Genomic DNA, 24,201 nt, shown 5'->3' with positions numbered 1-24,201 from the left:
GGGGTTCTCATTTTTAAAAGCCGCTGCTTTAGGGGCTGGTAGTGGGTAAAGCCACCACCTGCAGTGCCAGCACCCCATATAGGCACCATTTCGAGTCCTGGCTGCTTCTCTTCTGATCCAGCTCTCTGCTATGGCCTGGGAAAGCAGTACAAGATGGCCCTGCACCCATGTGGGAGACCTGGAAGAAGCTCCTGGCTTCAGATCAGCTCAGCTCTGGCCCTTGTGGCCACTTAGGGAGTGAACCAGTGAATGGAAGACCTCTCTCTCTGCCTCTGCCTCTGTAACTCTGCCTTTCAAATAAATAAATAAACTTAAAAAAAAAAAACACTGCCTTAGGGGTTCCTAATATAGAAAGGAAGTCTAGTAATTTTATCCATAATACTCGTGTGTTGTAAATCTTGATCTCTTAATCAGATCCAAGGAAATGCACCTTCTTAGTTTACCTGTGACTGTGAAAACCAAAGCTCCACCTTTGGTTCAGGTGGGAGTGGCGATGAGGGTGCCTGTGGCAGGATAAACTACAACTCCCAGGATTCCTTGGTAAGAACTACAAGGAGTTGTGGTTTATTCCTTTCTAGGTCCCTCTGTCCCTCCCACCATCTCAACTCATACCCTGGGCTCCCGCTCTGGAAAATATGGCAGGTGGCAGTCTCACAAAAATTTCTTTCTCTCCTTATCATTTTTCTCATTTTAGCGCATCGCAATGGCACACCCGCAACTACTCAGGAGAAAGGTCGGGACGGGTGAGGAGCCGGAAGCAAGTGGTAATCCGGAAGTAGTGGATCAGGAAGTGACAGTGACCTAGAGCGTCTCGGGCTGCAATGTTTGGGTGCCACGGAAGGTTCCGACCTCAGTAAGGAAAGCTAACCTCCTTTCTTCTTTTTCTTAGGTACTTACAACTCTTTCCTGATCTGAAGAGGACTTTTTTCTTTACCCATTTGCCCTCCACTGCCGTGTTGCTTCCTTGTGTAATCGCTCCATATATACTGAGTTATAGAATGAATTGCACGTGCGGCTGGTGCGCCGGCTTAGCGTCGCTTCAGACGTAGCCACGATGAGAATTGTTCCTAAAATATCAGGGTAATACTGGTACTGTGATGGATGATGGAAAGTTTTTGGTGTTCTCAGATATAGATAACTCTAGAGAATAAACGTCTTGTTTTGTTTCTAAATGTTGGTGTTCATGACCTTGAAAAGTTATACCGCTGTTCCCAAGATGGAAATCTTATCTAGAAGTATTGTAACAAAAATCAGTTTGCATCCCTTTGTTCTGTCAGCTCTCAAATGGATACACTTGCCATGATGAGCTTGAGTCTAATTGTAAAGAACAAAGAAACTTTTGCTGGTGCGTTAACATTTGTAGCTGCTGGGCTTTGATGCTTTCTTCCACAGACCGTTTGCAAATGTGATTCAGTATGTTTAATCTGTCAGTAGAACCTTGAAAACTTTGGATATTATAGAGATCATTCTGAATGATAATACCCAGCAGATTTAGGGATCAAATGAACTAATATATGAGTGTATCTCCTTGCATAATAGGAAGATCGGAGACAGTAAGGGTTGATTCTAATAAATTTTGACCCTTGTTTCAACTTGAACTGCAGGATTTTAGGGACAATGTATTTTTCCTAGAACACCTTTTTTTCCCATTTATCAATAAAACTATTGTGTGCTTTTGTTAGCTCTTGATTATTTCTGTTGAAAGGGAAGAGAACAGATAATTATTACATTATCGCACACAACCAATACTGCCTAACCTGTAATTTTTAAAGTACCTTTTTAATTCTTTTTATGAAAGCAATATGTGCTGGGACTGGTGCTGTGATGCAGCAGGTTACAGCCCTGGCCTACAGTGCCGGCATCCCATATGGGTGCCAGTTCGAGTCCTGGCTGCTCCACTTCTGATTCGGCTCCCTGCTAATGTGCTTGGGAAAGCAGTGGAGGATGGCCCAAGTACTTGGACCCTGTGCCCATGTTGGGACCCAGAAGGAGCTCCTGGCTTCAGATTGGCTCAGCTCCAGCTGTTGTGGCCATGTGGGAAGTGAACCAGCAGATGGAAGATGTCTCTGTGTCTCTACTTCCCTCTGTAACTCTCTTTCAAATAAATCAAATAGATCTTAAAAAAAGGTAATACATGCTATCTCTGTAGATTTGGGAAAGTTGAAAAATATGAAGTAGGCAAAAGGTATCCCATTGCTAGAGAGCAATTTAACATTTGATATGTTCCTTTTTAGTTTTTTAAAACTACATACTTTTTAAGGATACATACCATATATTGTAGAACTTTTGAAAACACAATTGAGATTTTACTGTTTTACACTGTGTTTTGACTTAATATAATTTTCATCATTGTCCTTTTTCTTAAGACCGCCTTTCTTGGTCTACTAGTATTTGAAGTTTCCTTCCTTTAGGATCTTTAGGCTAAAAGGGAAGTACCTTTGAAAACTGGTTCCAGAACTGAGAAGGAAAAGCACTGAGCTTAAAACAGGCATTCTGCATTCTACTGCCAGGTCTGCCTTTATCCAGTGAGTGAATGGTTATGGTAAAGTTACCTACCTTCCTCAAACATATAGATACCCATGAAGAATTAGATAGTAGTCAATGTTTCCTTCGACCTTTAGAGCACTATGACTGTGAACCATGTAACGTTTGCAGGATTGCTTTGTAGCTTTCAAATGCTTATTTACACACTCTCCAGATTCGGCATGCTTTCTAGTATATAGCTGATTTAACCCAACCTATTGGTATATTTGCTAGTTTTACTCATTTGTCTTAATTAATTATATCTTTTGGGTGGATAGAAAGCAGTGCTTTTAAAAAATATTTATTTATTTGAAAGGCAGAGTGACAGAAAAGTAGAGCCAAGGAGAGAGACAGAAAGAGATGTTCCATCTCCTGGTCCACGTCCCAGATGGCTGCACAGCTGTGATGGGGCCAGGCATCTTCTTTTTGTGGGCTATTGAGTTTGGAAGTGGCCGAGGTGGTGAACTAAATAAGATTTTTTGAAGCTCCTTCCTGTTTTGTGATGCCATGTATCTTTAGAGTTGATTTTCTCAGACTGTACTTATTGTATTTCAGATGCTGAGATGAATCGTCACCTGTATGTTTGGCTTTTTAGACATCCATATGTTAGTGGTTTCTCCCAGTGTCACGTCCATCTCTATTCTCATCAATTTAGACAGAAACATCTGGATACAAAGCTGTGGGTTTTTAGACAAAACAGAACTCACATTCTCCATCAACTGTTAAAGAAAAATTGGTCGAGGAGATACTGTCATAGAGACACCCAAATACTTTCGAAACACAAAGCACTACAGAAATATATGGAGGACCTGCATAAGGAGTACCAAACACTTGATGAGTGTTTGCAGCGGATCTCTGTGAATGATGGAGGCCGAAAGTCCTTGACCCGAAGACATGCTGAGTTGGCACCGCTTGCAGCCATATACCAAGAAATACTGGAAGCACAACAAGCAATTGAAGAATTGGAATCAATGTGTAAAAGTAAGTAAAAGATATGTTTGTGTAATATAGGATTGCTTTTCTAAATTAAAGTTTAATCAGACTCAGTATTTTTAAAAGCCTCCAAGTAATAAGCTCAATACTTGGAAAGGACAGGATTGTGTTCTCAGGGTCTTTGAGATACTTCAGGTACTAAAGATCAGCTATTAAGTGACAGGCTTCTTATAGTACGTCCCAAGAAGTTCTCAGGGTCTGGGAGATTTGATATTAGCCTTTTTAGAAGCATTTGTTTATTCAACAGATCTTTATTGGATGCCGCTTTACATACCAGAGACAGAAATGTATGATTATCAAATTGGAGTAGATTTTTTAAAAAATATTTATTTGTTTATTTGAAAGCCAGAATGAGAGAGAGAGTGAGCAAGAGAGCACTTCCATCCACTGGGTCACTACCCAAATGGCTACAACAGCCAGGTCTGAACCAGGCCAAAGCAAAAAGCCAGGAACTCCATCCTGGTCTCCCACATGGAAGGCAGGGGCCCAGGCACGTGAGCCACCTTCTGCTGCCTTCCCGGGAGCATCAGCAGGAAGCTGGCGCAGAAGCAGAGCAGCCAGGACTCACACTGGCACTCTGATATGGGGTGCCGGTATCATAAGCTGCAGCACCACATGGGCCCTGGAGTAGATAATTTCTGAAGACTCTGCTAGCTGTACAGTTCTGCTTTTCTATGGTAATAATAACAGTTACACTTATTATATCATACTGTATGCCAAGCACTAAGCTAACTACATTACTTTGCAAATATTTTTGCATTTGAATGGTCAAAGTAACTATATATATATATTTTTTAAAGATTTATTTATTTTATTTGAAAGATTTACAGAGAGAGGAGAGAGAGAGAGAGGTCTTCCATCCACTGGTTCACTCCCCAATTGGCTGCAATGGCCAGAGCTGTACTGATCCGAAGCCAGGAACCAGGAGCTTCTTCTGGGTCTCCCATGTGGGTGCAGGGGCCCAAGGACTTGGGCCATCTTGTACTGCTTTCCCAGGCCATAGCAGAGAGCTGGATCGGAAGTGTAGCAGCGGGGACTCAAACCGCTACACCACAGCGCTGGCCCCTATTTGGGTTTAAATTTAATTACTGAATCCTTTTGAAATCTGTCTGATTAATTATTTGCTTTCTATAATTCTGAACATTCAAATCAGAGGCTTTGAGGAACAAGATCATACAGTTTTTACAATGAGCTTTTTAGACATACTTACCAAATACAGGGGCACTTCAAAAAGTTAATGGAATAACTGAATTAAAAGGTACATTTATTTTGTTGCAAAAAATTTTTGAAATCCAGGCACTGTTTTTCATTATACACATTTTCTGTGAACATTTTGAAGACTCCTATGCATTTGTTGCCTTCCCAACTGAAATAAAAATTAGTAGGCTTGAGGCCGGCGCCGCAGCTCAATAGGCTAATCCTCCGCCTTGCGGCGCCGGCACACTGGGTTCTAGTCCTGGTCGGGGCACCGGATTCTGTCCCGGTTGCCCCTCTTCCAGGCCAGCTCTCTGCTGTGGCCGGGAGTGCAGTGGAGGATGGCCCAAGTGCTTGGGCCCTGCACCCGCATGGGAGACCAGGAGAAGCACCTGGCTCATGCCATTGGATCAGCGTGGTGTACCGGCCGTGGCGGCCGTTGGAGGGTGAACCAACGGCAAAGGAAGACCTTTCTTTCTCTCTCTCTCTCTCTCACTGTCCACTCTGCCTGTCAAAAAAAAAAAAAAAAAGAAAAAGAAAAAGAAAAAAGAAAAAAATTAGTAGGCAACACTGAGTTGGCTGTTTAAGAGTTTCTCTGTAATCATTTAAAAACTTTACTCTTACTGATTTTTAGGTCTAAATACACAAGATGAAAAGCAGTTACAAGCGCTTGCACTGGAAGAAAGGCAAACAATTGATGAAAAACTCAACATGTTATACTCTGAGGTATGTTTTAGGAAATACACCAATCTGAACAGTGTTAAAATAAAGGAAAGCTGTTCTTGCTAGACTAACTTTGGTGCTTTCCAAATCTTGGCTTCTTAAGGGTTATTTATAATACGTGATTAAGTTGGATTTTGTACTGTGATTGGTTGCAGAATGAGACTGAAGATATTGTTCTTTCAAAGAATAAAAGACCACCCTCCCCTCCAAATCAAATTTCAAAGCTGAGTCTATTAATTTGCCTGGCAATTTACTTACATGCTAGTGAAAAAATTGATTGGACATAGAGAATAATCAACATATTTTAAGTATTAGAAGGGTTGGGGTATCTGGGTTCATGGTGATTTTGTTCATTAAGGATTGAAAATACACACTCTGGGTAGAATGGGTTGAAACCAGTGGTGCAGAGGCAGTTGGTTAACACAAGTCGTTAGCTTGTACTAGTAAGTGTCTGGCATACTGAGGTCTCTCAAGGTTCGTGATACTGCATCAGCCTAGTTGCTGTCTTCTAGAGGTCTAAGTGGGAAATTCTGGTGTCTTCTTTCTAGCTCAGTGGGCGATTTCTCTATAAAGACAATGAAGAGCACAGTACTGTATTATGTATTTCCCTCTGTCCTATTTGCCCTCCTTCTACCTTCAATATTCTTACTCTTGGTATCCAGGAGAAGGACTTTTTGAGGGGTTAGAGGGCTGAAGCAGAGATATCAATTATTTTTATCGTGAATTTAACCAGTTAAGCAAAGACAGAAATAAGATATATGACTCTTAGTCTAGTATTTTCTCCCACAGACGATATAATTTCTAGCAGAGATGGAATATTTCAGAAATTGGTAATAGGGGGAGCCATGTCATAAAGGTACTTGAAAAACCTTTTAGTAATAATGAAAATGATTCTCTTTTCTTCCCAAGAGGAAAAGCCTTTTAGTAATAATGAAAATGATTCCCTTTTCTTCCCAAGAGGAAAGTTGATTCCTTTGTTAGGAAGCTTTTTTTTTTTTTTTTTGACAGGCAGAGTTAGACAGTGAGAGAGTGAGAGAGACAGGTCTTCATTTTCCATTGGTTCACTCCCCAAATGGCTGCTACAGCTGGTGCGCCAATCTGAAGCCAGAAGCCAGGTGCTTCCTCCTGGTTTCCCATGCGGGTGCAGGGCCCAAGCACTTGGGCCATCCTCCACTGAAGGAAGCTTTTTTTAATTTTTTTTTTCTGGTCATGGTTGGAAACCTATTTGAACCTTTTTTGGAGTCTTGAACACAGTCTTTTAAAAATGAGGGGCTCTGCTGAGAAAGCACGGCTTGACGTGGTGCCTGCTTTCATGTGTGGCGGGGAGGATGTGCAGTCACATGGAAAAGTCTTCATCTTCTTCAAATGAAGTCTTTCAAAGCCTTGCTTCACTCAGATGAAAGAAGCTACTGTTCAAAACTAATTATAAGAGGCAGACACTCTGCACTTTGATCTAAACTTCTGCATTTTAGAAAATTAAGATATTCTGATAGTATTTTAGAAAATACCCTGAAAAATAACCTCATTGTTAATATGAATTCATAACCTAGTTTAGGCCTAATTAGATTTACTTATTATAGCATTTTAAGACTAATCTCACTGGGGTACTTACTATATGATTTTGTTCCTAACTAATTTTTAAAAATATTTTGAAAGCTTTCTCTTAAGTTGAAATAACAATAGTACACTGAAGAAAATGCATACATCAACATTGATTTTTTTTTTCTTTTCCAGCTTTTCCAGAATCTAGTGCCAAAGGAGAAATATGACAAAAATGATGTTATTTTAGAGGTGATATCTGGAAGAACTACTGGAGGTCAATCAAATAATTTTATCGTAAATGATCTAAAAATACTTGATTTTAAAAATTTTTTAAATTTTAAAGATTTATTTATTATTTATTTGAAAGGCAGAGTTACAGAGGCAGAGAGAGAAAGAGAGAGGTCTTCCATCCACTAGATGGCCAGATGGCTACAACTCCCCAGATGGCTGCAATGGCCGGAGCTGGGCTGATCCGAAGCCAGGAGCCTGGAGCTTCTTCCAGGTCTCCCATGTGAGTGCAGTGGCCCAAAGACTTGGGCCATTTTCCACTGCTTTCCCAGACTATAGCAGAGAACTGGATTGGAAGTGGAATAGCCGGGACTTGAACCGGTGCCCATATGGGATGCTGGCACTGCAGGTGGCTGCTTTACCTACTTTGCCACAGCACCAGCCTGCAAATACTCAATTTTTACCTTGATTTGATATCAGTGTGATTTTAAAAGTCCATCAGGTGTATATAACTTCAGATAATAGTTACTCCTCATTTCCTAAGGGGCCTGTATCTGAGGATGGTGCACTTAGAAATTTCTGCCAACTGAGTATTTTTTCTGTTTTCTTTTAGGTGATATCTGCCAACAGTTTACCCGAGAAATATTTGACATGTACCAAAACTATTCATGTTATAAACATTGGAAATTTGAACTTCTGAATTATACACCAGCAGAATATGGTAGGCATATATGTGGATTGTGTCCATAAAAGATGTTGAAAAGTATTTTACCTTTGATGTTGATTAAAACCATGTTGTGCCTTTTTTTTTTTAAAGATTTATTTATTTATTTGAAAGTTAGAGTTACACTGAGAGAGAAGGAGAGGCAGGGAGAGAGAGAGAGAGGTCTTCCATCCACTAGTTCACTCCCCAAATGGCCACAACGGCCAGAACTGCACCAATCCAAAGCCAGGAGCTTCTTCCAGGTCTCCTATGTGGGTGCAGGGGCCCAAGGACCTGGGCCATCTTCTACTGCTTTCCGAGGCCATAGCAGAGAGCTGGCTTAGAAGTGGAACAGCCAGTACTAGAACCGGCGCCCATATGGGATGCTGGCACTGCAGGTGGCAGCTTTACCTGCTACGCCACAGCGCCGAACCCAATGTTGTGCCATTTTTTTTTTAGAAAAAATTTACTTATTTATTTAAAGAATTTATTTCAGAGCCAGAGATCTTCCATCCACTGGTTCATTTCCCTAATGCCCTGCAACAGCTGGGACTTGGACAGACTGAAGCCAGGAGCCTAGAGCTCAATCCAGGTCTCCTACATAGGTGATAGGGACCCAGCTTCTTGAGCCATCTGCTGCCTAGGGTGCGTGTTAGCAGGAAGCTGGATCAGAAACAGAGCCAAGACTTGAACCCATGGATTCCAGTATGGGATCCAGTTGTCTTAACTACTGCATCAAATGCCCACCCAGAGTCTCGTTTTGTTTTGTTTTGTTTTTTCTTTGTTTGTTTTTGAGGCAGTGAGACAAACAGGCAGAACTCTCATCAACTAGTTCAATCCCCAAATGCCTGAAACAACCAAGGGTGTGTTACTCCAAACCTGGGAGCCAGAAGCTCAGTATATGTCTCCCACATGGGTTGCAGGAGCTGTTACTTGAGCCATCACCACTGCCTCCCAGAGTCTGCATCATTAGGAAGCTGGAGTCAAGAACAGAAGCTGGGTACTGAACTCTGGTACTCTGATACAGGACATGGGCCTTTAAACTGACATCTTCACTACTAGGCTAAACATCTGCCTCTGTTGTCCCATTTAAAAATATTTGGTCTGTATTTGCTAAACACTGTGACATAGGCTCAACAATCACAATGGTCTACTATAGTAGAGTTCTTAGCTAGGGGAAGAGAGTAAAAAAAAAAAAGGGTAGCATACTCCTAGGAAGGAATTAGAGAAAATTCTCTTTTGGAAGATAGATATTTATTTTGCCTTGAAAAGTATTGCGGGGCCAGCACTGTGGCATAAGGGGTAAAGCCACTGCCTGCAGAGCTGGCATCCCATATGGGCGCCAGTTCAAGTCCTGGCTGCTCCACTTCCAATCCAGCTCTCTGCTATGGCCTGGGAAAGTAATAGAAGATGGCCCAAGTTCTTGGGCCCCTGCACTTGGTTGGGAGACCTGGAGAAAGCTCCTGGCTTCCAGCTTCAGATCAGCACAGCTCTGGCCATTGTGGCCAATTGGGGAGTGAACTATCAGATGGAAGACTCTCTCTCTCTCTCTCTCTCTCTCTCTCTCTGCCTCTCATTCTCTCTCTGTGTAACTCTTTCAAATAGTAGAAGATGGCCCAAGTCCTTAGGCCCCTGCACCCATGTGGGAGACACAAGAGAAGCTCCTGGCTCCTGGCTTCAGATCGGTCTAGCTCTGGCTGTTGCAGCCATTTGGGGAGTGAACCAGTGGATAGAAAAACGTCTCTCTCTCTCTCTCTCTGCCTCTCTGTAACTCTGCCTTTCCAATAAATAAATAAATCTTAAAAAGAAAAAAAAATGTTGAACAAGCTTTGATTGAAAAGGTATAAAGAATTATTGAAGATTTTATGAATCTGAATATTATTTGCTACAATATTTTTTTTTACAGGCAGAGTTAGTGTGAGAGAGAGACAGAGAAAAAGGTCTTCCTTCCGTTGGTTCATCCCCCAAATGGCCACCACTGCCCGCTTGTTGCACTGATCCGAAGCCAGGAGCCAGGTGCTTCCTCCTGGTTTCCCATGCGGGTGCAGGGCCCAAGCACCTGGGCCATCCTCTGCTGCCCTCCCTGGCCACAGCAGAGAGCTGGACTGGAAGAGGAGCAACCGGAACAGAATCCGGCGCCCCTACCGGGACTAGAACCCTGGGTGCCAGCACCGCAGGCGGAGGATTAGTCAAGTGAGCTGCGGTGCCGGCCTGCTACAATATATTTTTTAGGAAGATTACTTTGACATCAGTATGAAGGATAGATTAAAGAGGCTAGATTTACGAGAGACTGCAAAGAGGTGGTTAGAACAATCCAGGCGTGACTAAGCATTCAGAGTAGGGATACATGTGAAAAAAACTTTCAAAGGATGAATGGGCAAAGTTTGATAACTAGATACCAACGGGGCTGTTGCTTGCTCAGTGTGTCCTATATATATCCTTATAACCTTGTGAAATGGATATTATTAATCTCATTTTACAGATCAGAATCTAGGCTCAGAGAGTAAGCAACTAATCTAAGTTCACACAATAAGTAATGGCAATCCTGGGATTAAACTGAAATCTGTTTAGTCCAGAGCTATACTACATCCCATTAACCTGTTATGGCACACGGGAGATGAGCCACAGGGATTCTGATCTTTCTAGCTGAGAGGATTGTGATATTCATTCATGAATGGAATGGAAGTGGGAATGTAGAGCCCATTTGGGAAGAATAATGATGGGTGTTTTTTGAATTATTAAGACTGAGGTTATATTGAGCATCCATTTAGGAATACTAAGTAAATTTTTATGTTGTATAACTAGAGCTTTTGTGAGAGAACAGAATTCAGGAGAGACTTGATAGCTATTAGCACAGAGGTAATATCTGATTTTGGGAGAGCGAGTGAATAGAAGAGGGAACATTTAGGGCACCAAGCCCTGGAGAATGGCCAAATTTAGAATGATAGAGCCGTTGATAAAGAAAAACGAGTCAGATAAGAATAAAAAGGATGAGGACAGTATATTTTTATGGAAGCAAAGGAGAGAATTTCAAGAATATAATCAACAATATTATAAAAGAGAGAATAGAGGAGAATGTCATTAGTGACTTCTGAAATATGTATTTGAATAGAATCTTCAAGAATAAAATAGGGCTGGAATTGTGGTGCATCAGCTTAAGCTGCTGGTATCCTATGGAAGTGCAAGTTCAAATCCCAGCTGCTCCGTTTCCAATCCAGCTCACTGCTAATGCACCTGGAAAGCAATAGATGATGGCCCAAGTACTTCCACCCATGTGGGAGACCTGCATGGAGTTCTAGGCTCCTGGCTACCTCCTGGACCAGGCCCCTCTGTTGCAGCCATTTGGTGATTGAACAAGCAGATGGAAGATAACTCTCTCTCTCCATCTCTGTCACTCTGGCTTTCAAATATTTTTCTTTTAAAAAGAAGGAATAAAAGGGTCATGAGCTTAATAACAGGAAGAAAGATTGTGTTCTAGGTTTGTAGAACAGCATAAACAATAGTAGAGAGACTTTCAGATACACTGGTTCACTAGCAAAATAAAATAATATTTTAAAAAGTGAAAGTAAGATTTTTTTTAAAAAGATTTATTTTATTTATTTGAAAGGCAGAGTTACACAGGAAGAGTTCTTCCATCCTCTGATTCATTTCCCAAATGCTACAACAGCTAGGACTGGGCCAGGCCTAAACCAGGAGCTTCATCCAGGTTTCCCAAGACTTGGAGCCATCTTCTTTCTGCTGCTTTCCCAGGCAAATGAGCAGGGTGCTAGATCAGAAGTGTAGTAGTCGGAACTTCAGCGCCCTATGGTATGCCAGCATTGCAGGAGGCGACTTAACATGCTGAGTCACAATGCTGGCCCAAAAATTATTTTTTAAAAAGAGGCCTTTAAAATATTTCACTTGATTGCCTTTAAAATGAAAGACTAAGCATAAACATCTCTCATTGAAATTATAAAACAACTTTTTTTTTTAAAGATTTATTTTATTTATTTGAAATACAGAGTTACAGAGAGAGGTAGAGACAGAGAGAGAGAGAGGTCTTCTATCTGCTGGTTCACTCCCCAGATGGCTGCAACAGTTGGAGCTGCGCCGATCCAAAGCCAGGAGTCAGGAGCTTCTTCTGGGTCTCCCACATGGGTGCAGGGGCATTTGGGCCATCTTGTACTGCTTTCCCAGGCCACAGCAGAGAGCTGGATCGAAGAGGAGCAGCCGGGACTAGAACCTGCCCCCATATGGGATGCCGGCGTTTCAGGCCAGTGCTTTTTTTTTTTACAGGCAGAGTTAGAGACAGTGAGAGAGAGAGACAGAGAGAAAGGTCTTCCTTCCGTTGGTTCACCCCCGAAATGGCCGCCATGGCCAGCGCGCTGCGCTGATCCGAAGCCAGGAGCCAGGTGCTTCCTCCTGGTCTCCCATGTGGGTGCAGGGCCCAAGCACTTGGGCCATCCTCCACTGCCTTCCCAGGCCACAGCAGAGAGCTGGACTGGAAGAGGAGCAACCAGGAAAGAACCGGCACCCCAACCGGGACTAGAACCCTGGGTGCCAGCACCGCAGGTGGAGGATTAGCCTAGTGAACCGCGGCGCTGGCCCAGGCCAATGCTTTAACCCACTGCGCCACAGCGCTGGCCCACAACTTGTAAAATATTGATTTTTTTGGCTATTACTAATTAGGAGAAGAAAACCATGTTGCTAAGTAAAGACTGAAATAGAAAAAAGGAAAAAAATCTCTACCTTAGGTATTTACATATATATTATTTTTTTCATTTTAATAGTAGTTGCAATAGAGAAGAAATTACAGGTATCCACAGAAAATCACACAGCACTAAAAGCTGAGGCTTACTTGCATGCAAAAATTCATCTATGACACAACTTTTAGTCTTGTAGTTTTGTGATTAAGGAACAGAGACAATACTCAGCCATTATGTAAACAGTCCGAACTAAATGATTACAAGAAACTCTTTGTGGAATCAGTGGAGGGTTTTGGCTCTTAATAAATAGTATATATCTGATACAATTATTCTGTAAACCTGTTATCTAATGATTGAAATATTTTCGGAGTTAAAGAGATTCCTTGGGGCTGGGGCTGTGGTGCAGCGGAATAACGCCCTGGCCTGAAGCTCTGGCATCCCATATGGGCACCGGTTCGAGACCTGGCTGCTCCTCTTCTGATCCGGCTCTCTGCTATGGCCTGGAAAAGCAGTAAAAGATGGCCCAAGTTCTTGGGCCCTTGCATTCGCGTGGGAGACCTGGCTCCTGGCTTTGGATTGACACAGCACTGGCTGTTGCGGCCAACTGGGGAGTAAACCATCGGATGTAAGACCTTTCTCTCTGCCTCTCCTCTCTTTGTGTAACTCTGACTTTCAAATAAATAAATTAAATCCTAAAAAAAAAAAAAAAAAAAAAAAAAAAAAAAGAGTTCAAAAAAAAAAAAAAAAGAGAGAGATTCTATGGAATCTGTTGCATTGTCTCCCCATTCCCAACAGAGATGGTTATAATTGTGTTTTGTTATTCTCTACCCAGCAGTTGAATTCAAGAGGTCACTTAAATTAAGTCAGTTGATTCAGGGTGATGGTTAATTTTATATGTCCAGAAGTCATACCTTTTACCCTGACTGTGAAGAGTAAATTGAGGGGAGCTCCTAACATTATTATAGAGCTCAATGGTCACTCTTCTAAAGGTCAGAGCTTATAGTGAATGGGAAAACCTAAGAGCAATGAGAGTAATTGGATCCCAGGATGGCAGCACTCAACTGCCAAAGTGAGAGGTACACTGTTGCTGTGTTGGACATCAGAGTCAACGCAGCAATCACAATAGTCTGACTTTTGCAAACTTACAATGTTGATCGTGGTATTGCTAGAAGTAAAATATATAGAAAATCTCCTAATTTCTTATTTGATCTGATAAGAGAAAAGTTCTAGGTCAAGTGAACGAAAGTCAAACCTAAGTCATAAGATCAGAGCCACTGCCTCTCAGTTCCCAGACTTGAGCCTGTTTACAAACCCAAAACCCCTTGAATGAAGGGGGAGATGAGTCTCTTGAAGAAAGACTGTGGTACACTGCCAAAAAGCACTTTATACTACTAATCTTTCTTCCAGCCTCCCCAAAGGGACATATGGCATTGTAGCATAGCAATGAAATTATTTCCTGGGGAAAAAGGAAATCAAATTTTTTTAGGTAATAAAATTATAGTAAGGAAAAAAATAAAAGTCAACATAATGATTATTCATGGGGAAGGGAGGAATTATGACTGGAAAGGGCACTATGGGAGGGTTTATGGGGTGGGCAAATTTCTTTATTTTGACCAGAGTGGTTATCACGAAATCATGTTTGATTCTTATGATTTTCTCTATCTGTATATTATTGTATCATTCAAAAAGTTTGTTTGAAACATATTACCTAAGAAAAAGGTAACATAGGCATTAAGAATTTTCAGTGATAATCATTCTATTCCAGTTAAGCAAGAGCTAACTTTCAACAAATTCTTGAAAACTTCGAAGAACCTATAGAAGTATTCAATGTTATGACAGTATTGTGTTTTTGAGCATTTTTTTTAAATATGGCCCAAGATTGCACAGGGTGGTTCAATGCAGAAAAGGACCTAGTGTTTTTTTTTCTTGACTATAATAGAACTTGTTCATTATAGAAAATTTATTTTTTATTTTTTAATTTTTAAAAGATTTATTTATTTTACTTGAAAGAGTTACACAAAGAAGCAGAGGGAGAGAGAGAGAGAGGTCTTTCATCCACTGGTTCACTCCCCAATCGGCTGCAATGGCTGGAGCTGCGCTGATCCTAAGGCAGGAGCCAGGAGCTTCTTCCGGGTCTCCCACATGGGTGCAGGGCCCTAAGGACTTTCCCAGGCCATAGCAGAGAGCTGGATCAGAAGTGGAGCAGCCAGGACTTGAACTGGTGCCCATATGGGATGCTGTCACTGCAGGTGGCGGCTTTACCCACTACACCGCAGTGCCAACCCCTCATTATAGGAAATTTAGAACCAAACAGACAACAACAACATAAAAAGAAAGAAAGTAACATTTAAAAAAATCTGTTATTCTTGGATCAGCGCTGTGGTATAGTGGGTTAATTCACTGTCTGCACCACTGGCATCCCATATGGGGACTGGTTGAAATCCTGGCTGCTCCACTTCCAATCCAGGTCCCTGCTAATGCAGCTGGGAAAGCAACGGAAATGGCTCAAGTGCTTGGCCCCTGCATCCATGTGGGAGACCTGGAGGAAGCTCCTGGCTCCTGGCTTTGGCCTGGCCCAGGCCTGGCTATTATGGCCATTTGGGGAGTGAGCCAGTGGATGGAAGATCTCTCTCTCTCTCTCTCTCTCTCTCTCTCTCTCTCTGTGTGTGTGTCTTTGTCTCTTCCTCTTTCTCCTCTGTAACTCTGACATTCAAATAAATAAATCTTTAAAAAAAAAAAAAACAACTGTTATTCTATTCCACAGAGATAACCAGAACTAGTATTTTGTTATGTTTTCTTTTACATATTGATTCATGAACATTTGGATAATGTAGTTTTGTATCTCAGGCTATCTCACTTTCAGGCTTTAGGTTAGAGACATTTAGGATTTCAATCCCTCTGGAAGTAGAATTCATTACTGTTTCTGGATTTTTTCCCTAGGTGGACTACATCATGCAGCCGCTCGAATTTCTGGTGACAGTGTCTATAAGCATTTGAAGTATGAAGGTGGGATTCACCGAGTTCAGCGAATCCCTGAGGTGGGCCTGTCATCAAGGATGCAGCGTATTCACACAGGGACCATGTCCGTCATCGTCCTTCCTCAACCGGATGAGGTAACTACAACGACGCCTTGAAATCTCCCTCTATGAAAATGGGTATTGTGCTGAGACAACTTACCTCCTAGAAAAATCTGCTGTTGTTTTTTATGATCACAGATTAGATTTTTATTATTATTACTATTCTTTCTTTAATTGAGAGATAGAAATAGAGGGAGAGACAGAGAGAAAGGTCTTTCATCTGCTGGCCCTCTACCCAAATGGTCACAAAAGTTGGAGCTGGGCCAAACCGAAGCCAGGAGCCAGGAACTTCTTCCAGGTCTCTGATGTGGATGTAGGGGCCCAACCACTTGGGCCATCTTCCACTGCTTTCCCAGGTATAGCAGAGAGCTGGATTTTAAGAGGAGTATCTAGGACATGAACTGGTGCCCAAATGGGATGCTGGCACCACAGGCGGAGGCCTAGCCCACTCCTCCACAGTGCCAGCCTCTGTGGTTACACATTTAATTCAAGAATAGATTATAGGTGCAGTCATAGTCATATTGCATCTTATCAGAAAGCATGTATGCCAGATTGTCCCACTTTTAGTGAGGTTTAGTTTGATCATTTAATTAAGATGGAAACTACACAATTATCTCCATTGTAAAAGTATATTTTTTCCTTGGTAATTACTGAGTATTCTCTAGGGTACATATATCCTATTCCCAACCACCTCTCATTCATAGTTTCTATTTGTGTCATTCAAAAATTTATTGACATTCTACTGCCTTCTCTTTCCTACCTCCTTCTGCCTACTTTCTTTGTCTTTTGCTGGATCTCAGTGTAAACTGATGAATCAAGTTTTATGTACTGATCTTGAGATTCAGATTAATGTTATAATTCAGTGTGCTGTAATCATTATTCTTGCTGACATTCAAATAATTCCAAATTTGACTCTTAGTAGGCTTTTTAGTGTAACCCTTTTGTCCTCTTGAAATGACCCCATTACTCTTTGAATCTTGATTTTTTGGTTCAATTAGTTTCTCAGGTCATCTTGTACTATCTTGTCTCAAATCTGGAGTCAGTCAGGTCTTTATGGTGTGGGACATACACAGAAATCAAGATTTGGGTAGATATGCTCCTATTACTGGAGTATCCATTCTTTTTTTTCCCTGATTTTTGATTTATTCATTTGAAAGAGTTACAGAAAGAGAGGGAGAAAGAGAGAGAGAGAGAGAGAGAGAGAGAGAGAGAGAGATCTTCCATCTACTAGTTCCTTCCCCAGATGGCCACTACAGCCTGGGCTGAGCCAGCCAAAGCTAGGAGCCAAGAGCTTCTTCCAGATCTCCCGTGTGGGTGGCAGGGGCCCAAGTACTTGGGCCATTTTCCATTGCTTTTCCTAGGCCTTTAGCAGGAGCTGGATTGGAAGTGGAGCATCTGGGACTTGAACCGGTGCCCAACTGGGATGCCAGCATGCAGGTGGTAGGTAGCTTTATGGGCTGTACCAGTATGCCAGCCCTGGGGTATCCATTCTTACAGACTCAGTGAACAGAGCTTGGAAATACATATTTTTAAATCACTGCTTCATATTATTATTATTATTACCAGTTCAAATATAACATAGGCTTCTTCCCCCCCAACTGCTTGTATTTTTTATTTATATTTCTTTTCAATTAGAGTAAAAAGTCTTTCTTTTCTTTATCTTTTAAAGATTCGTTTTTATTTATTTGAAAGGCAGAGTGACAGAGAGAGAAAGGGAGAGACATTGAGAGAGAGAGACCTTATATCTGCTGGTTCACTCCCCAGATGGTTGCAATGATGTGCGTGCACACACACACGCACACAGACACAGTTTGAGAATAAGTTTTACAGTTAATTCTTATAATACAACTCATTGAGGACAGAGGTCATGCATGGGAAGTTAGTGCACAGTGACTCCTGTTGTTAATTTAACAATTAACACTCTTATGTATGATGTCAGTGATTACCCGAGGCTCTTGACATGAGCTGTCAAGGCTATGGAAGCCTTTTGAATCCACAATCTCCATCAGTATTTAGAATAGGCTATAAGCAAAATGGAAGTTCTTTCCTCCCTTCAGAGAAAAGTACGTCCTTCTTTGAGGGCCACTTCTTTCCTCTGGGGTCTCACTTACAGAAATACGTTACTTAACGCATTTTTTTGCCATAGTGGTTTGGCTTTCCATGCCTGAAATTCTCTCATGGGCTTTTCAGCCAGACCAGAATGCCTTAAGGGCTGATTCTGAAGTCAGAGTGCAATTGAAAGTGATTGTTATTCTATGAGTCAGCTGTGTGGATTGCTTCCCTTGTTGGAATATTCTCTCCTTTTAAATTCTATCTATTATTATTGCCAGACACTTGATCTATTTATGTAATCCCTTTAATACTTAATCCTATCTATATGTTCACTTTAACACTTAATGTGATCAATTTAACACTTAAGATGGTATTTATATTACCCAGCTTAATAGGATTTGTGGTCCCGTGACAAGCTTTTAAACTGTACCCTTAGAAGTAAGTCCATAATAATGTATGTAGAACTGTACAGCTTTACAGTTACAAACTTCCTCCTCCCTCTCTTACTTCCACTCTTATTTTTTTGAGATCTATTTTCAGTTGATTTTATACACATATGATTAACTCTGTGTTAAGTAAAGAGTTCAACAGAGAGTATCAAGAAGAAAAAAAAACACCTGTTCCTCTACAGTTAAGACAAGGGCTGTTTAAGTCATTGCTTTTTTTTTTTTTTTTTTTTTGACAGGCAGAGTGGACAGTGAGAGAGCAGTTAGAGAGAGAGACAGAGAGAGAGGTCTTCCTTTTGCCGTTGGTTCACCCTCCAATGGCCGCTGCGGCCGGCGCACCACACTGATCCGAAGCCAGGAGCCAGGTGCTTCTCCTGGTCTCCCATGCGGGTGCAGGGCCCAAGCTCTTGGGCCATCCTCCACTGCACTCCCTGTCCACAGCAGAGAGCTGGCCTGGAAGAGGGGCAACTGGGACAAAATCCAGCGCCCTGACCAGGACTAGAACCCGGTGTGCTGGCACTGCAAGGCGGAGGATTAGCCTAGTGAGCCACGGCACTGGCCATGCTTTTCAAAGTGTCAATTTCACTACTACAGATTTCTTTTTAGGTGCTCTATTAATTATCACAGATCAGAGAGAACATATGGTATTTGTCCCTTTGTGACTGGCCTATTTCACTAAGTATGTACATTGGTATATATAATTACTTAATATACTGTACCCACAAGAAAATGGAAGTTCCTCTTAATCTTGTTAAGTGTTAATTGAAATTTTAAGGTAGCCAACACAAGTATATTTTAACAAAAGTTGTATAATCTGTTTCTCCATTGTATATTAGTCATTTTAGAGGAAACCTACAAAAGAACAACCAACTAAGTGGTATATGACGGTGTTTAAAAAAATTCATGGAAAATGAAATGAAAATATGTTGATTTTGGTACATAAAAATTTTGAAATTCATGCATAGTTTTTCATGATACATTATGAACTTTTTGAAGATCCCTCTAAGAATACTGAACCATTTAGGAGCAGTGGTTTAGTATTTGCTACGTCAATGTTAGGAGTAATGGTTCAGTATTTAGTAAATCAATGTTTATAGATACACATACACATATCTCACATAGATTATAATCTTGTTTCATATCACAAAAATAACCCTTCCTGGTAGATGGGTTTGTTTACAAAAGAGAAAATGAAGCTCAGAAGTATCAAGTAACTTGCCTCAGGCTGCCCCACAGATACCAGTTGGGATTCAAACCCCATTCAACTGGCCCCATAGATGGAGCTTCTTTTTTACTTTATATTTATTTTCATTTATTTGAAAGGGAAAAAGAGAGAAAGAAAGGGACAGAGAGATATTTTTCTAACCAGTAGTTCACTCCCCACATGGTCCCAGCAGTTAGGGCTAGGCCAGGCCAAAGCCTGGAGCCTGGAATTCAATCTGAATCTCCCAGGTGAGTGATAGGGACTCAAATACTTGAGCCATCACCTGTTGCCTCTCAGGGTGTGCATTGACAGGAGCCCAGAACTAGAAGCAGAGCTGGGACTCATTCCCAGACAGGTGCTGGAATCCTTAGCAGCATCCTAACCATCACTTCAAACACCCACTGCGAGCTGGGGTATCTTCAACTACATGGTCCTGTCCTTTACATCTCTATTCCTTGGTCACCTCTGTAAGTGGGCTGAAACAGAAAGGCGGAATGTCACCTTGTCCAATTTCAGCTAGGAATGTACCAATGTAGAGCAACTCAAATTTCTCAATGTTCTGCAAGTGACAGTCAAAATGCCATAGATACTGGTTTAAGACATTCAAATAAATTTCATGAGTAGGCAAACTTGCAAATAGTGGTTCCAGAAACAGTAAGAATCAACAGTAATAAACATACATACTCTCTGATGTATTTTTTAATATAGTTTGTATGTTATATTTAATCTAACTGTGGGATAGTGAATGATGAACCTTATGAAAGATTACTTAACCCAATGGTCTCATAATCCTACAGGAATAGAGGTTATAGTTCTTTCTTTAGTGTTCGTTCTCTCTCCTCTTTGGCAGTTGATTTGAAAGAGTTTGGGCTGAATTTAGTATTAATGTATTCATGGAGTGCAGAATTTACTTATGCTGCGCCTTTTGTTCTAGGTAGATGTGAAAGTGGATCCCAAAGATTTGCGAATAGATACATTTAGAGCCAAAGGAGCAGGAGGGCAGCATGTTAATACAACAGACAGTGCTGTCAGACTTGTCCATATCCCCACAGGTAAGGAAGTCCCTTTGCATTTGTACTTTCTTTCTTTTTTTTTTTTTTTAAGATTTATTTATTCATTTGAAAGGCAGAGTTACACTGAGGCAGAAATAAAGGCAGAGAGAGAGAGAGGTCTTCCATCCACTGGCTCATTCCCCAAATGGCTGCAACAACTGGAGCTAGGCTGATCAGAAGCAGGAGTTAGGTGCTTATTTTTAATATGCATTTTTGGCTCTTTTTTTAAAGATTTATTTTATTTATTTGAAATACAGAGTTACAGAGAGAGGTAGAAACAGAGAGAAAGGACTTCCATCCACTGGTTCACTCCCCAGATGGCTGCAACAGCTGGAGCTGCACCGATCTGAAGCCAGGAGCCAGGAGCTTCTTCCTGGTCTCCCACGAAAGTGCAGAGGCCCAAGGTCTTGGGCCATCCTCCGCTGCTTTCCCAGGCTGTAGCAGAGAGCTGGACTGGAAGAGGATCAGCCAGGACTAGAACTGGCGCCCATATGGGATGCCAAAGCTTCAGGCCAAGGCGTTAACCCACTGCACCACAGCACCTGCCCCTAAAATATGCATTTTTAAAATTTATTTATTCACTTCACATACAGACAGACATAGAAAACTCTCATCCACTGGTTCAGCCTTGAAATGCCTGCAATGGCTGGAACGTGGCCAGATCAAAAGAAGAGCCGGAGGGCCAGTGTGGTGGCATAGCAGGTTAAGCTGCTGCCTGCAGTGCCAGCATTCCACAGAGGTGCCGGTTAGGGTCCTGGCTGTTCCACTTCTGATCCAATTTCCTGTTGCACCTGGGAGGGCAGTGGAGGATGGCCCGGGTGCTTGGACCCTTGCCACCCACATAGGAGACCCAGAAGAAACTTCTGGCTCCTGACTTCTACCTGGTCCAGCCCTTGCCATTGCGGCAATTTGGGAAGCGGACCAGCGGATAGAAGACCTCTCTCTCTCTCACTCGCACTCTCACTCTCACTCTGACTCTCACTCTGTCTTTCCTTCTTTATCTGTAACTCTGCCTTTCAAGTAAATAAAAAAAGCAAAAGACAACTTAGGGAGTGGGGCTACTTTCATTATATAATGATTAGAGTAGAGAAAATTATTAGAAAACTGAGTAACAAGTAAATAAAAAAATTTAAAAATATAAAAAAAGTGGAAAAGCCAGGAACTCAATCCAGGTCTCACACAAAAGTGGGAGGGACCCACCATTTGAGCCATCACATTAGCAGGAATCTGGAATTTGGAACAGAGCAGGACTTAAACCTAGGCACTCCAGTATGGGATATAGGCCTCCTAACTGGCATCTTAAGTGCTGTGCCAAAGGCCCATCCATTGCTTTTATACTTTTTTTCATGTCTTATAAAACCATTTAGCATTTGAAAGGAAATAGTCCTATGGTAGTGTGTGGTTCCTTACACAAAGCACTAAAGGTTGTCACTGGGATTGTTGATCTGAGGTCCCTGTTGTGTTCACATTCTCCTTCGATTAGGATGGGTATCTCTCACAGAGTATGCAGATGGTGGCCAGACCGATTCAGAGAAGCTGCCTTGGTCATGCTGAACAGGAGTGAGTGTCCAGAATTGCTCTAGCCTAAGTACAAGTGAAACACAGAACCAGTATTGGATATGTCACTGCTAGGGATCTTTTGTTGCCTTATGCATTAACTGCTAGCTGAATGTTGGTAATTTTGATTTACCACGAAATAGATCTGTAGTCCTTTAATGTAATTTAAAATATTTCTATCATTTTTAGATTACAAAAAAAAATCTTTTTTGCTTTTTCTTTCCTTTTTCATGTTACATGCATATGCCTTTAAAAGCACAATGGTAAAGTCCTGTGTCAACAAACAGAAGCTCCTTGAACATTTTACCTCTCCCCCACTCATCTTCCTCCTACTTAAATTCCTATTTCCTAGAGACAACAATTTTAAATTCTTTTAGCTATTTTTCTGATAATTTCTGATAATTATTTCTAAATAATAGGCAAATAGTGCTCTTCTGATTAAGTAATTATAGAGATTACATATTAACTTCTTAATATGGTAGGTGAATATTTTGGTTCTCTTTTCCTCTTTTAAATATTTGTATTTTGGCAAAACTAATCTTTACTGTTTTTGTATAATGAACAGGTAAATAGCATTTGCTGCTTATCCAAGTAGTACTCTATGAGTTCATTTGGTAGAATCAATTAGGAATATACTTCAATATATACAGCGTTCCAACAGCTAAGATCATACTGAGTGGGGAAAACTGAGTTTTTCTAAGATCTGAAATAAGACATGGATGCTTACTTTCTTTTTTTTTTTAAGATTTATTTATTTATTTGAAAGAAGGAGTTACACAGAGAGAGAAGAGGCAGAGAGAGTTCTTCTATCCGATGGTTTACTCCCCAGATGGCTGCAACAGCTGTATCAGAAATGGAGTAGCGAGGTCTTGAACCGGCACCCACATGGGGTGCCGGCACTGCAAGCTGCAGCTTTACGTGCTGTGCTACAGCATCAGCCCCTACAGATAACTCTTTAATATCCTGATTTCTTTTGCTTTGGGTAAATTCCCAGGAGGGAGATGGCTGGATATATGGTAGGTCTATATTCAGATTTCTGAGGTATCTCCATAGTATCTTCCACAGTGGCTGAACCCACCAACAGTGGATTAGGATACCTTTTCCCCCACATCCTCACCAGCATTTGTTGTTTGTTGATTTGGGTATGAGAGCCATTCTAACTGGGATGAGGTAAAACCTCATTGTGGTTTTGATTTGCATTTCCCTGATGGCTAGTGATCCTGAGCATTTTTTTCAAGTGTCTTGGCCATTTGGTTTTCTTCTCTTGAAAACAGCCTGTTCAAGTCCTTTGCCCATTTCTTAACTGGATTGTTTGTTTTGTTGTTGGTGAATTTCTTGAGCTCTTTATAGATTCTGGAAATTAACCCTTTATCAGTTGTGTGGTTTGCAGATATTTTCTTCCATTCTGTCAACTGTTTATTCACTTTGCTTAGTGTTTCTTTTGCAGTGCAAAAACTTCTCAGCTTAATGTAATCCCATTTGTCAATTTTAGCTTTGATTGCCTATGCTTCTGGGGTCTCTTCCAAGAAATCTTTCCCTATGCCAATGTCTTGCAGAGTTTCCCCATTGTTCTTTAGTAATTTGATGGTTTCAGGTCTTAGATTTAGTTCTTTTATCCATCTTGAGAGGATTTTTGTATAAAGTATATTTATTTTTTTAAATTTTTTTAAGGTTTGTTTAAACCAATTAATTTATTTTTAAAATCTTTCCCAGCATCCTTTTTATTTTTTTAAGATTTATTTATTTGAAAGACAGAGTTAGAGAGAGAGGTAGAGCCAGAAAGAGAAGTCTTCCATCTGCTGCCTCACTCCCCAAATGACTGAAATGGCCAGAGTTGAGCTGATCCAAAGCCAGGAGCTTCCTCTGGGTCTCCCATGTGAGTCAGGGGCCCAAGGACCTGGGCCATCTTCCATTGCTTTCCCAGGCCATAACAGAGAGCTGCATCAGAAGTGGAGCAGCAGGGACTTGAACCGGTGCCCATATGTGGAGCCAGCACTGCAAGTTGGGGCTTAAACTCATTGCGCCACAGTGCCGGCCCCAAAACCAATTTCAACTTTACTCAATGTGTTCATGTATTGAGATATCATATGGTATTCTTTAAGTATGTGTATTTTTTCCCTGTCAGTTAAAACGTGAACTAAGGAGGGAGAGTCGGAGCTCAGGGAATGAAAATATAGGTTGAGTATCTTTTATCTGAAATGCTTAGGACTAGGAGTATTTCA

The 24,201-nt window shown here is 41.3% G+C and overlaps 1 protein-coding gene across 7 annotated transcripts in view; it reads left to right on the top strand.

The window, feature by feature from the left end:
• Window positions 1-592: 592 nt before the first annotated feature.
• The window catches only part of MTRF1 (mitochondrial translation release factor 1), a 33,564-nt gene continuing 9,955 nt past the window's right edge, over window positions 593-24,201 (top strand). Inside the window, exons 1-8 of one of the 7 annotated variants that reach the window (XM_089304103.1) lie at window positions 805-853; window positions 3,079-3,504; window positions 5,345-5,436; window positions 7,168-7,249; window positions 7,343-7,486; window positions 7,817-7,924; window positions 15,532-15,704; window positions 20,305-20,422. In XM_089304103.1, coding sequence (XP_089160229.1) covers window positions 7,855-7,924; window positions 15,532-15,704; window positions 20,305-20,422 — 361 coding nt within the window. In that variant the 5' untranslated portion in view covers window positions 805-853; window positions 3,079-3,504; window positions 5,345-5,436; ... (1 more) ...; window positions 7,343-7,486; window positions 7,817-7,854. Of the gene's footprint in view, window positions 1,081-3,078; window positions 3,505-5,344; window positions 5,437-7,167; window positions 7,250-7,342; window positions 7,487-7,816; window positions 7,925-15,531; window positions 15,705-20,304; window positions 20,423-24,201 lie in introns of all 7 variants that reach the window. The other 6 variants (XM_089304104.1, XR_016213226.1, XM_017343503.4 and 3 more) reach the window with 6 other exon arrangements.

Source organism: Oryctolagus cuniculus, chromosome 9 (assembly GCF_051225735.1).
Source record: "Oryctolagus cuniculus isolate XC-2025 breed Fujian yellow rabbit chromosome 9, ASM5122573v1, whole genome shotgun sequence".
In the NCBI taxonomy this organism is placed as follows: Eukaryota; Metazoa; Chordata; class Mammalia; order Lagomorpha; family Leporidae; genus Oryctolagus; species Oryctolagus cuniculus.
The sequence above is the reverse complement of the archived record's forward strand: the minus strand, read 5'-3'. Positions and strand labels throughout refer to the sequence as shown.